This window comes from Grus americana, chromosome 2 (genome assembly GCF_028858705.1).
Source record: "Grus americana isolate bGruAme1 chromosome 2, bGruAme1.mat, whole genome shotgun sequence".
Taxonomy (NCBI): Eukaryota; Metazoa; Chordata; class Aves; order Gruiformes; family Gruidae; genus Grus; species Grus americana.
Genome location: NC_072853.1, coordinates 30,298,235 through 30,312,434, shown reverse-complemented (window position 1 = coordinate 30,312,434; position 14,200 = coordinate 30,298,235). Strand labels below are relative to the sequence as shown.

General features: G+C 38.2%; 1 protein-coding gene across 11 annotated transcripts in view; it reads left to right on the top strand.

Moving 5' to 3' along the window:
• Positions 1-14,200, top strand: part of RALYL (RALY RNA binding protein like) — a 391,973-nt gene that overhangs the window by 303,182 nt on the left and 74,591 nt on the right. For all 11 annotated transcript variants that reach the window (XM_054817871.1, XM_054817867.1, XM_054817872.1 and 8 more), the window contains one exon: positions 7,624-7,699. In XM_054817871.1, the coding sequence (XP_054673846.1) occupies positions 7,624-7,699 (76 nt within the window). The remainder of the gene's footprint in view (positions 1-7,623; positions 7,700-14,200) is intronic.

Sequence of the window (14,200 nt, the reverse complement as noted above, 5' to 3'; positions counted from 1 at the left end):
CTGTGGGAAGACCCTCAAGGTCAGACCTACCCTTGAAAGTTTTGACAGTAAAGTTCAGGGTATCAAAAATGTACCTACCCCTCAGTGATGACTGTTACGCCAACAAACCCCAGGGGCAGAAACAGGTACAGCAGCCAACCTTTCAGAAAGACACACTTTGCCCTCCCACCTAACAACACCTTGAAGGTGCCCATCCCCATCCTCTGCCCCACACCATCCCCTGCTACATCTACGCCATGCCTCTGGGGCTGCTGGGCCCTCCTGCCCAAATCAGGGCAGACCCCAGTGCCGCTGCAACATGCAGAACGAGCTGTGCATTGGAAAGCATTTCTGTGGAAACCATTATGCTTGTGCCACCCAGAAAGCCTTGGGAAGATTCACTTTTCAAAATTATGAAGAAATGCACTTCAAATGTAACAAATTTTGTTGGAATGTCCGAGAAATATGGTTTACAAATGCAGATAAAAGAATGTTGGTAATTCGGGGCAAAATATTGTTATTGTGATGGTTATTTTAGGAGAAATACTTTTTGTTGTTCATGTTTGCATTAATAAAGTTGACGATCTGCAGGAAGAACAGTGAGAAAGACAAAGGGATTGGGGCAGTGGGGGTGGTGAACTCTTTTGTATACTACAGATTTCAATTGTTATGAAAAACTATTGCTTGGAGCATGAAGCTAAGATTAGTAGGAGAGTTAGATAAAAGGCTGTGGGGCAGAGAAAGTAGCCAAGTATTAGAAGAGAGAAAAAAAAAGTATTTTGAGGAAGAGTTGAAAATTACCGAGGTTCAGGGCATGTTCCCTGGAATAAATCATATTGAAATCTTGAAGAGGTAGATGAGGGACTTTCGTACTGTATCCCCACTACACAATTTAATGTTGCTGCTTGAGGCTAATTGCAACGCTGAGAAACTCAGACATCTAGTCAACATTAAGCTTTGTCTGAGTCTCATGGTAATAACTATCTATTGTTACCATAGAAAAGCAGCAGAGAGTTTGTTGACTGCTGCCCTGTAATGACTGTGCTTGATCTGAAAGAAGACGGGTGCTCTATTTTCTTTTTGTAAACAGCATCTTTATTGTGATCAAGAGAAGGCAAAGAATGAAATGTGCTCCTTGCAAACCTCACTGTCTGGAAAAAGCTGTAACTCAAGGACCAGTTCTGTTTCCCATTAATAGCAGTAATGAGAAAGTACAGTGCAACCAGGGATTGGGATCATATGAAAGTCCCTGCTTGAACATTTTCGGGGGTTTTGGGGGTTTTGGGTTTTGTTTGGGGGTTTTTTTGGTTGGTTTGTTTTTGTGGTTTGTTGTTTTGGTTTGGTTTGGTTTTTTGGTCTAGCTAAACTTACATTAAAGCAGTTGTCGTCTTTTCCTGAAGGCAGCATAAAATACCTGATGTACTTTTCCATTGGTTTCCGGTATCCTCATGGCAATGTTAATCTGCATGAGCAGAATTAGCAAGTCCATGTGTTAAACAGTACGTTCTTGCCACGTAGAAATCTTGTTCTCTGGTTGGGAAACAGAGCAGTTGACAACTTGATTAAATTAAAAGGATCTTCTTACAGGAAGAATACACTTGCCTGCATCTATAGTTTGGCTCTGGTGGGGTGAAGTTCTCATGACAGCCAGCTTCATGGCTGCCATGGCACAAACTGAACTAGGGGTTTACACGTTTGACAACCAAACTCCCACAGCTCTTACGGCTGGTTTGCAGATAAGCGACTGTGGCCACATAGTCCCATGTAGCTGAGTCTGAATCTCTTGAACTTGCAAAATAGCAATGTGAATTCTCCCATTAGAGGAACCCACAAGTCTGGTGCTGAAGGGGAGGAGCGTCAGCAGAGAAACGGTTTGGGAGGTCTGGGCCACAGCCTCTGCAATCTCAGCAGAATCCATGAGCAATCTTCAAGAGGCCACAAAATTAGCGTTGTCCCCTTCCCAGGTAGGATGGGCAGGCCATGGACCACTGGTGGTCACACACCCAAAGGGACCAGGAAGGTCTGCCCAGTGACTATGCTGTTTCTTGGGGCTCGAGATGCAGGGATGGCAGCAAGCAGACAAAAACCAAGGCAGGCTAATGCACGTCAGCTATGAAGCACATCAGCATCCGTTCGGCAGCTAAGGGAGAGACCTCCAGGACCCTGAAGGAAAGGTTTGTGAGGGGTGTATAGACAGGACAGGATTTCCCCTTTTAGCTGTCACCTCTCTACACACCAACCCAGTTCCCTAGGGAACAGAAAGAGACTTTCCAGCAAGACAACGCCTCACACTTCTGTTGCTGAATGGTGTTAAGAACGATAGCTTATATAATCCTATAGCCTCATTTCATTTTAGCAGTATTTAATGAAAGAAGAGATGGTTGAACAAAGCAATTTCATAGACTATTCAACAAGCGTCTCTTTCTGTACGAAGCATTAACAATAGCTGTCATCTTTGTACAAAAAAAGACTTCCAATTACTTCAATGCTAAGAGAAAATCCAAATGCAGCTGAGAGCCCCACAAGCAAATTATTTTTAATACCATTATGGAAAAGGAAAATGTGTGACCCAGACCTTCATTTAATATTTTACTAGCCTTGAAAGTTAATTTGAGTTTGTGTTCAATTTTCTGGGAAGTTTCTTCTTTATAGCTGTGCAATTTGGGCCCAGAATTGAACAGAACTGAGGACTGTCCTTTCCTCTCCACTTTTTTCAAATTTCAGTGCTTGAGATGAGGAAAGGGGAGGAGGTGCCTTGTAATTAATGTAACATATAAAGAAAAAAGGAAGTCTATGATGTAAAAAATGCCATATGACTTAATTAAAATTCCTTTAATACGCAGCAGGGAGATTTATAAGGCTGGTAGATGGAAGAGTATAAAAGAAAGATAGATTAGCTTTAGCTTTGCTGGTGTCCACTTATGCTATAAATTACATGACTAGAGGCTTTCTCGGAATTGCATCTACCTCTTGGTCTTCCTCTGCTCTCCCATACACTTTGGGTCATCTGAAAAAGGAGAAAATGCATCCTAATCTCCCGGTATCCATATCTCTGTTTGGATATAAATTACACATTCATTGTGTGAATTCTTTCTCTGTATGTTAATTTTAATTACCATTTCTTCCACTGAAGGTTGGTCTAAAGCAGAGCTAGTCTGGAAGTACACAATGACAGCCTTTTACATCCAAAATTTTAAGTCCAGCAACTGTAGGATTTTTCAAGAAATGTCTCAGTTCCTGCTACCATTCACAAGAATGGATGGAATAACACTTGATAAAACACATCTTAGAAAATTAGCTGTTGACCTAGAGGCCCTTAGAGTTTTTTTAGCTACCCACACTCAGAGGCCACATCAGTAATACTGAATTATAGGTACCTGGAACCATTCTCTTTTACCAGATCTTAACCTGCAAAGCAAAGTGGCCTCAACTAAAATGCTAGTTTGCAATGGTCCCCAGTTCATGTCAATTCTCTACCTGTGTCTAGAAATTGTATACTTGTTAACTGGGGCTAAAAGTCAAGTCAGCAACCACTCTAACAATTTAATACAAGAAATAACTGAGAACTAGTGTCTGGGAAGGGCACTATTTAATTTCAGAGAACAGGTGTAGCCTGAGACACCCGTCCTGGATTTGCATCAGAAAGCCTCGAAGTCCCAGTTTTCATGGGTTGAACTAGTGCCTGTTGAAGCTTCTAGCTGATGGTATTTGATTTTGTGAACCAAAATGGTTGATTGATTTGGGGGTTTTTTGTTTTGGTTTTTTTTTTTTTTTCCAATAAAACATTTTAAAGAATCTGAAGGGCAGGTATACCAAGAAGTACTGAAACACTTCTAGGATATGAATACTCATTAGGTATTATTGCTTACACTTATAAAGGTTGTTTAAAGGCATCTGTTATCTTCAGGACCAGATTCTCAGATTGCTTTGGCAGCAAACCTACGAGGAAGGTTCAAGGCTTCCTGGTACAGCTTCTCCAAAAATGGGAGGTTCATGCACCAGAGTCTCCTTGGTCATTGCTATACTGCCTAGAGGAGGTAGGCAGGCAGTGGTAGGAAACACTGATAGGAGAAAGGTAGATCATGCTGTGGTGAGTTATTCTTTCAGACAAATTCATGTAGCCACAGAATACAAAGACTGCCCTCTTTAAATGGTTTGCATATTCTTTTTGTTAAGTCATTTTTTTCTCATTAATTGCTACCCGCTTTTCAGTATAATTAGAAAAAAAATACCATGTTCTAAATTAGATATATTCTACTGATGACACACAACTTTGAATGAAATCTAGATCTCATACCTTAACTAACCTCTGCTGTGCTAACAGGGATAGATAGAACTGAAGATGCATTTCTTTTAATAAAGAAAGTAACCTTATTTGATTCTGAAAGCACAGAGCGAGCAGGCTGCTGCATTACAATATGATGTTGTCTGCATAGTGATTCCTTAATATTTTGAATTCCAATGCTGAATTTATCTTAATGTTGATGTCTAACTGAACATTTATAGTATATAATCAGAGAAAATAATGTGAGATTCCCTGGGCTGCTCCATTCCCACATAGAAGCAATGTGAATGTCTACGTCCTTTGTCAAGTTGTCTGGTTCATATTAATGTACAAGTGCAGTTGCTAATTTTACAGAATAAGGAGTGATACCTCTCCGTATTCCTTGGGGTGGAATTATTAGTGCAGGTAAATCTCTGTGCTGCAGCCAACAAATTTATTTGACACACAGTTTATGACCTAGTAGATGTAAATGTCTGCTGTGAAACTAATGATGGATGAAGCAAGAGAACAAGTTATCTCACAAGATTTCCAGTTGGGCTAGAAATAATCTATCCTGTGAAATGTTGACAAGTTCAGTTCTAATCTTAGTTAGAAAATTGAAGTTGGAGTAGATAGTGCTGAAAAATAATGGGGTGAAAATCTGTTCTAACTTTTCAAACCATTTCCTGCCTCCATTCTTAACTTACTACAAGGTGCTTAGGGAGTTGCAGAGCTATTCAATCACTTTCATATTAACAGAAAAGCCCCATGTGCACAGCTTTTCTATGAACTATTTCCTGTGTTAAAGAGAAATTCTGGCTATTACTGTCTGTATAACATAGTTCACTGTTTTCTGCTAGTACATTTAGAGATTTATTTAAGTGCAAGGAACTCTTAACTGATTCTGAACAGCTTTACAGCTGTGTTTTCCTACAGCATTACCTTTCTGACAGTATTTGATTAAAATAAAGGGAACATATAACAAACAGCCCTTAGTCTTCCACACTACTTGTCTTTGTTAAAAGTGGGTGTTGTAGAGCTGCAAATGTAGGTCTACAAGAATAATCATCAAGATAGTATTGATCTGTCCTGGAAGGATGTGAAAAATTTTTTTAAAAAGTCCTTTAATGTTCATATGCCTCAGAATAGTGAGCTGGTCTGTAGCTCTGACAGAGAATTAGATGAGACACATGAAAAATATGTGAAGATGAATCCCACAGCTTCAGGTGTTTCCCAAGAACAGACTATAATTCTACATTTTTTTCGTAAAATCTGACCTAGTTGTAGTAGAACATGGTGAAAGTCAATACATTCAATGACCTTAAAGCTGACATATTAAAATAGTGTGGAAAGGTCTAATTATCGTAAAGGTCACAGGATAAAAATTTTGTTCCAATTCAGGAGCCAATGGAAATGCAGCACAGCAATCAAAATTCCTCAGTGGCTTTCAGAAATGCTTGACGTTTACTTTGTTGGGTCAACATTAGTAGAATTTATATTTCTTTAAGGGAATCGTAGCTGAATTTTTAAAAACCATGGAAGAGGAATATTAATATATATTTAATAAAGCACTTGCTTAAAATTACGGACAGGAAGGCATTTCAAGGAGGTGTGAAAACTGTCTCCGATATTCATCCAAACTCAGAAAGATAAGTAAAACAAGAAATTTAATATTTTATGGAAAACTATGATTTAACAGTAATACAGCTCCTACAAAAGGAACTACAATTAGATTTAATTCCAGAATGCTTTATGCAGAGAAAATCTTACCAAAATTATATTTTATTTGAAATATTTCTACAAAAAAAAAAAATCATTTCAGGACCTTTTATAATTTTAAATAAATGTTGGTTTAGCTCAAAATATCAAATTTAAATGGAAAATATTTTAAAATTCTTTTAAAAGTTTGAAGCATGAAATTTCCAGTGGAAAATCTTTTCTGTCAAAAAATCTGAGGGACACACATTTTCAATGTTTCTGATTGTTAAAAAAGTCAGATGGATTAAATTTTCCACTTCATGTGAAATAGAAGTATCCATTCAGTAAGTCTCAGTTTGCTGCAGTTTTTGAGATCAAGAATAGCTTAAATAAAAACGTCTGGGCTTTTCGCATCACTGCGCCGGGCAGTAATGCTTCCTCATTCTACACATCAGCTTTCTACTTCTCTTGCCTCCACTACACCCAATTTCAGGTTAAACATAGACTTTACCAAGAACATGTGCTTCCTTGAAAGTCTTGATCACCAGGTGATGCCACGGTAAATGGAATACATTGCTCTGTCACAGCAATTTTACACTGAAATAACTGATGATTTTGTTGAATGTTGCTCTTTTGGATATTAGTGAAAGTGAGGAGAGATTCAGCTGCAGCATCACTCAGATGGCAGGGAATTTGTTTCCTAATGAGAAGTTTTACTTCATCCACCTGATTTTTTGTAATGTCAACTTTGCAACATCTAGTCAGAGGAGGGGAGCTTTTTAATACAGCTTTGTGTTTATTATAGACAGCTTCCTAAGCTCGAGCAAGGTATTATTTTCCACGGAAGGGTCTGTGCTTCTTTCTCCATGGGTAACTGTTACAAGCAATCAAAATGGTGGACATGTATTTCCTGATATGTCCTTGAGCATGAGTCAATAGAAGAGAGTAATTTGAAAACCAGCACAACTAATGTCAATATAAGCTTCACATACTTTTAAATTTCAAGGATAAACATACAAGCATAATGTAAGTGAACTTTTTAAAAGTGTGCACAAAATTTCCGGTGTTGTTGAGACTTATAAGTGCCTCCCTAACATAAAGTATGTACAAAACCAGATTTTCTCTTTCTCCATACAATTTTAAAGCCAGTGTGGTTTTATACTCAGAACCAAATATATAAAAAAAGTATTTGAGGTGGGAAATAGATACTCTCATTTGCTTTTGAAAACTCTCTTTTTGAGTGGATAGTGAAGCGGTGGTTAAAGATCAGTGTGCATTTCTCCAGATTCTAAATGAGAACTCTTCAGAACCATTATATTCCTCCACAACAGAACTTGACTTGTGATCACAATTTGTCCCTACATCTAAGTCACCATTCAAGTCTCCTTCTGTACTAGAAATACATTATTGGCTTCAGCTTCCTGAGTGGAAACTCATGTATGTTTAAAAAATGTCAGTTACCAATAACTGACATTTTGCCTAAAATCCTCATGCATTACAGTAAGAATTTTTATGAAATTTTTATTGCATCAATTCAGAAGTGGTAAAAACTAGATAGGCATTTTAAGTATGCTGTCCGTTTTCACTGTCTGTTACTCATTTTCAGTGTCTTGAAGGTGCTTTTGTAAACCCATTCTAACTTCCAGACATTTGGCTTACTAATATCAAATGTTTGCTTTCAGATATCAACATGGCAGGAGAACCAAAACCATACAGACCAAAACCTGGCAACAAGCGGCCACTTTCAGCACTTTACAGGTAAGTGAGATTTCATCTTAACTTACTACAATTCAATTTTTATTAGAAAAATTACGGTAACTTGAAAGGTATCTACCAATGTCACTGTGTAGCCCATGAATGAGACAAAGGAATTTTTTCCCATTCACTCTTTGATGTTTGTATGAAATATAATCAAGCTCCTGTATATGCCGAAAGGTTTTGAATGTAAAAGAGAGACAGTATTGTAGTGTCTGACACTACCTATATCTGTTGCCAAATATTCTAACTTCCAGAGATAAAGGCTGTCCGTATGATGCCTGTCTTAAAAAGCTAATTTATGTCAACTAGGAGCAAGCCCAGCAAACAAAATTAATGGCTGATGCTTAGATGCAATGATCACAATATGCAGATAATGCCCCTCTTTTACCTGGAAAAAACCAAGAGAGTTCCTGGTTGTAGTAAAAAAATAAAATACTTTTAGGATATTTAAATGATAATACAGGCATTCAGGAGAATAGATAAAAGTAATCAGTCAGAGCAGAATTTTATTTCTTAGTGAAAATACTTTATGTTTCATTGAGGCCAAAAAGCTGGTCTCTGCCTTCTCAGTATTCACATCACGGATGTTATTTGCCAATGGAAGAACAATGCAAAGGAAAGGACTGCAGCTTTAAACTGTAAGAGGTATTACACATAGAGTCTTGCTATACTGAAAAGCTATTTGAAAAGGTGTTTGACAGTGACACTCCTTTAGGATAAAATAGCAGAACACAATCGCTGAGCACAGGCTACGTTCCAGGGATGCTAAAGCAACTGGGGTTGTGCTTGGTGAACATTAGGTTCTCTAAGACCCCACACAAGTGCTCAGTCTGGAATTCAAGCTTTGAATTTAGATATGTGTTGCATTCTAAAGATTTTTATTTTATTTGTTTATGCACTGGTAATTTAATTTTCCCTCCGTACCTCCTTTTTTCTTTTTCTGAAGTGAAAATGGAAGTGCGGGAGAAGAGAAGCATACTTTAGGCCCATATAAAAGTGTAATGTTTAACAAAATTATAATGAAGTACACAATAAAATTATAAAGTTGCTATTTACTAAAGCTACTGACAAAAAGACTGGTGTGGTGATTTGTGAAGTGTTTATTAATCTCCCCACTTAGAAGACTACAATCAATAATTTTTTTGTGGTGTTTTTTTTTTTTAAATTGAGTGCTATTTCAATTTTTAATCCTTATGCTTCATTGCTTGGCTATGGCCTCATTCTTGGGACTTTTTTATTTGCAGGGTTCAGTGAAATAACTAATAATTTCAGAGTAACAGAACTGATGTCTCATTGATTTGTGCCATGGGTGAGAACCAACTTCTAACAAGACTGTACTTCTTCCTCAGGTGTGCAGTAGGGCATTGATAGTGCCTTTCTCCTATTCCCATACATCTTGTACAAAACTGAAGAAATTCCCTTTTTTTTTTTTTTTTCCCAAATCAATGAAGGTTAGTGAAGCATTTCAGATTGTTAGGGGGATTGACAGACAGACATGCACACATGCATTTCTGCTCAATAAACCTCACTTCTCATAAAAGTGCTACAGAATTTATGCTCCAGATCCATGAAAGGAGTTAGGGCTGATTCCTACTGTGGCTGAAATGCAGATAGACTGGCTCTGAGAACAACAGCTCAGTGCTGAAATCAGAGACACTTCAGCAGGACTTTTTTGAGCCTGGTCTGGTCTGAAAGTTTCAGACAGAAATTTGAGGGTGGAATCTCAGAATGAGACAGGCAGAAGCATTTTAAATTTGAGCTTGTGTGCTTCATAATAGTAATGTGAAGTTTTATCATATAGTTGCCCTTAGCTGAAGTGATAGGAATATTATTTTTAGAGAAGAAAACTCCTGTTTTATCATAACTCTCAACTGCAAACTGTTCAACTTTGTAGGTGTTACTGGCAGCCATGGTCTACTGTGTCCTCATGTCAATATTTCAAAAGATTTTTGAAGATGTTCTGTGGTTTCTGACATTTGCGTGCACTCCTATCAGTGGGCTTCTGAATGATTTCTCATAAATACTTGTTCCACAGACAAGACAGGGATAAGAGAGACCTGTGGAAAGTTCTGAGGGAACTTTAAAGAGAAAAAAGATCTTAGATTGTGTCCTTTTATAGAGCTAGTACAGGCTATTTCTCTAGAAAATTACGAGAAGCTTTTTTGAGCAACAGAAGCCTTCATCTGATGGTAATGGAGAACTTTAATTATCTCAGTATCTGTTAGCATATTAATATGTGAGGAGATCAAGGGCTTATAAAGTTCCTGACAATATTGAGAATATTTACTTATTTGAAAACATTGTACTAGGTCTGGCTAGGATGGAGTTAACTTTCTTCATAGGATCCCATATGGCGCTGTGTTTTGGATTTTACTAAAACACACCAATGTTTTGGCTGTTGCTGAACAGTGTTTGCACAGCCTGAAGGCTTCCTCTTCTTCCTATTCTGCCTTCCCAATGAATAGGCTGGGGATGGGCAATACAGCTGAGACAGCTGACCCAAACTGGCCAAAGGGATATTCTTTATCATATAATATCATGCTCAGAAATAACAACTGGGAAGTTTTTTCCTTCCAAAGTAGCTGTTGCTTGGAGACTGCTGGGCTGCTTGTGGGAGGTGGAAAGTAATTGCCTTTGCATCACTTGTTTTTTCCCCTCCTTCCTTCCTTTATTATATGACATTTATCTCAACCCATGAGGGTTTTGCACGTTTGTTCTTCCTATTCTCTCCTTCATCCTCATGGGTGACAATGGTAGGGGAGTGAGATTGTGACTGTGTGGGTGCTTAGCTGCCAGCCAGGGTCAACCCACAAGATGGAGAAAGTTAAGAGAGAAGCAATTACTTTAGATTTGACTTTGACTAATGAGGCATTGGTTAAAATTTAGTTATCACAAAATATTCTCTGTGAAAAGGGAGCACTGAGAGCAGTAGAAATAGGATAATGGATTTCAGAAAGGACGGACTTCAATGAGCTCAGAGAACTGGTAAGTAGGATCTCTCGGAAAGAAATTTTAGTGACCAAAGTAGTACAGAAAATTTTGCATTGACTATGCTTCAGGTAGAGCAGAAAATTCTCTGGAAGCAGAAGAAGTAGAATAAAGAAATAATATGGCAGCATCAAGTTTCTTTAACATCCTGAAGAGTGCAAAGGAATTGTACAAAATGTGGAAGCAAAACCCCATGACTGGAAGTGACTACAAAAGAACGGGAGGGTCATCTAACAGGACATCAGAAAGGCTAAGGCACATAACAGTATAAAAGGCAACAAAAAGAACATTATTAGGGTAACTTCCTCTGTTTTTTTATACTGCTGTTACTTAGCGGGAAAGGAAAGCAAACAGTAGATGATACAGAAAAGGCTTCTTTTGATTTAGCAAAAAAGATTAGTTGACCAGCTATTTAAGAAAATCAATTTTAACCAGAGGGTATGGAATGAAAGAATTGACTAACCAGTATTTGAATAAGTGAATTCAATGGAAATAGTATGATGAGACTCTCCCTAGAGTGTTTAAAGGACTAGCTGAATCTGTGTGTGCAATGTTAGTGAATGTTTTCAGAACTTATGGAGGTCACGTAAGGTAAAAAACCAGTGGTCATGGGCAGGCATTACACCAATTTTTAAGAGGAGGACCCAGAAAATTATCAGGTCAGCCCAGCTTTGATTCCTAGAAATGTACTAGAACAAATTATTAAACAATCAATTTATCAACACATAGAGGATAATAAGATGGTAAAAATATCCATCATAGAATTATCGGGAGAAAATTATGTTGAAACAATATTATTTCCTTCTCTGACAAGAAAGCAAATTTAGTGGATAAAGAGGAAACAGTAGATGCACTATAAGGTCATTTTAAAAAGTTTTGACACTTACCACATGTGGTGTTTTCATGAACATGCTCAGGAAACTTGGCTAGAAGAAAATGTCTTAAGATAGACATCCAGTGGAAAAACAGTGACTGTGAACAATATAGCATTAAGGATAACAACTGTTCAGGCTCCTTTGTTACAGATTTTTAAAGAGTATTTTTGGATATTTGAGATACATTTAAGAACAGTTTTAAGGTAAGCAGCCAGCAGTGCTGCACGGAGTTGCATTATTTATCTATTGTGAAATGCTTAAGGCTTCAAACTTCTTCAAAGTACTCTGCATCTCTGAAGAGAAACCTGCATCACATTTATAGCTGGATACACACATGAGTAATTAATACAGAGCAACCGATGTCCTATGATGTGTTATACCCACGTAATTTGCTTAGGTGTTCAGGTCATTAGATCCAATTTTGCCTGGAATGGTATAAAACTACTTGGTCATGCCTCAGTTCAGGATCTGCATTCTTTTTTTTATCTTTTATAATCTGTGTGGAAATAATGTCATTTAATCTCACCTATGTGAAATTTAGCATGAGCCTAAATGTGAGACACATAATTTTTTTTCAGCTACAGAGATAACTAGATGCAAGACAGATAAGCATATATCATTTCTTCTTCAACTTATATATGTGGTAATTCACATATCCAGACTCTCCTTTGTTCACCAGATTATTCTATTTACACTTCTTCTTTTCACATCTTTTTGATGCTAGCATTCCTGGTAAAGTTCATAGAAAAAAAGGCCACAAAAGCGATACAGAGAATTCAAAAGGCATCATGGACATAATGCAGTCAGCAAAAGGTTTTGCCATTCACTGGACTAGAATTTACTTCCTCTTCTCTCTTAAATGAAATGTAATACCCTAATTCATACCAGCAGAAGATTCCACTGATCAGACTTGCACTGCTTGGAATAATCCCATGGGACACTGTCCCAGAGAGAAGAGGGGGCCAGGAGAGATGTCTGATTTCCAAGGATCACCTTCTTCAAGTTCAAGAAGGGTTCATCCTGATGAACAAGAAATTGAGGAAAGGTAGCAGGTGGCCTCCACAGATGAACAAGAAGCTCCTGAAAAAATGAAAACATAAAAAAGAGGCGTTAAAAGGTGGAAGTAGCAGCAGGTGGCCTGGGAAGGATACAGAGACACTAGGAGTGCAGGGATGGAGTTAGAGTGCTGTGGGAGAGGGTCAATGTGATTGCGAGGCTACTCAATCCATAATTAAAGAACTTCCATTTTGGATGAGGCCTTAAAAATACTTGGAGAATAGAAAGATTTAGCCTTTGCTTCAGAAAGCTGCTAAACACATTATTAACTTTAAACATACTCATTGAACAACTACAGACATGCTTAGGGTACTGCTCAGAAATCAGCTTAAATCGAACATAACTGTTAGCTTCAGCAGCATTCCTCCTGATTTGCATTGCTGTTCAGTATGTGAGGGGTTCAAAAACCCAGAAGGCTCAAAATTGTTGTGAATTTCCTTTTTTAGCACAGCACTTCTGCAGAAAACCAAATGCCTGACAAATCTGCATCTTAAAATTGATTTACATCTTGTTATTCGGGTCTAGCCTCAAGCAGAAGTTAATTTTACTGGCTAATCTTCAGATGTTTGAAACACAAGGTGAAGATTAAAGGTGCAGACACAAATGTGTTAGAGCATTCTTTGGGAGTATTGTTGTGGTAAAATAAAGGATCACACTTTGTCTTTTTAATTTAGTGGTGTTTTGATCAGTATTTCACTAAAGGAGTTCTGTGTCAGCATATGAAAGTCCATTTACTGTTTTGTTCCTCTGGGTTTATGCCCAACATACCAAAGTAGAATCAACGACAAATACCGGCATTCTGTTTCTCTGCATCATAAAAGAATATTTTAACTATTTATTGTTCATTTTAATCCACCACCATCTTCTATGAGGTGTTAAATACATGGTCTGAAAGGTTTTTCTCCATTTCAGAGGTCTTTGCTGGGGTTGTTAAAACAGGACGAGGCTCTTCTAGTTCTTAACTCTGGAGGTTGCTAATGGCTCCATCCCCAGCTGCTCCAGTGGTCGGCCCAAGCACCAGGCCAGGCGGAGCAGAGCGGCCATGCACATGCTGCCTGTGGCTTGTCTTGCCTCAAGGCAGACACCTATTTCTGAGTTTCTTGCATAACAAAAAGACTGTCCTGTGGGCTAGCAGAATGGTGGGATTTTTAGTGGCATGAAAATGAGCATGGCCACTACAGGCCCCACTGTGAGGTGCTGGCGGGTAACTGTTGGAGACCTCGCAGGGCATGGGGAGCCAAAACTAGTGCAGTGAAACTGGTACAAGTGGGAGGGAGCTGGGAGCAAACTGCCCCAGATCACACCCACGTCTGATTTCTGAGAAAACCAGTTTGTTTAGCAAAGAGGAACTACCCCAGAGTGAACTCATATTTGTGTAATGTAGGAAAGCAGGGGACTAGGATTTGGAAGTAAACTGGAAAGGCAAGTTACTCATCACTGCCAAGGGTATCTAGTCACTCTCTTTGCTTTACACAATTTAATATTGTAGTTGACCTACATACATTTCCAAGACTGATTTAGCTAAGACTAACCCTCCCCATGTGAGTTATTTTCACCCTTACCAAACTCCAAGCTTCCTCAT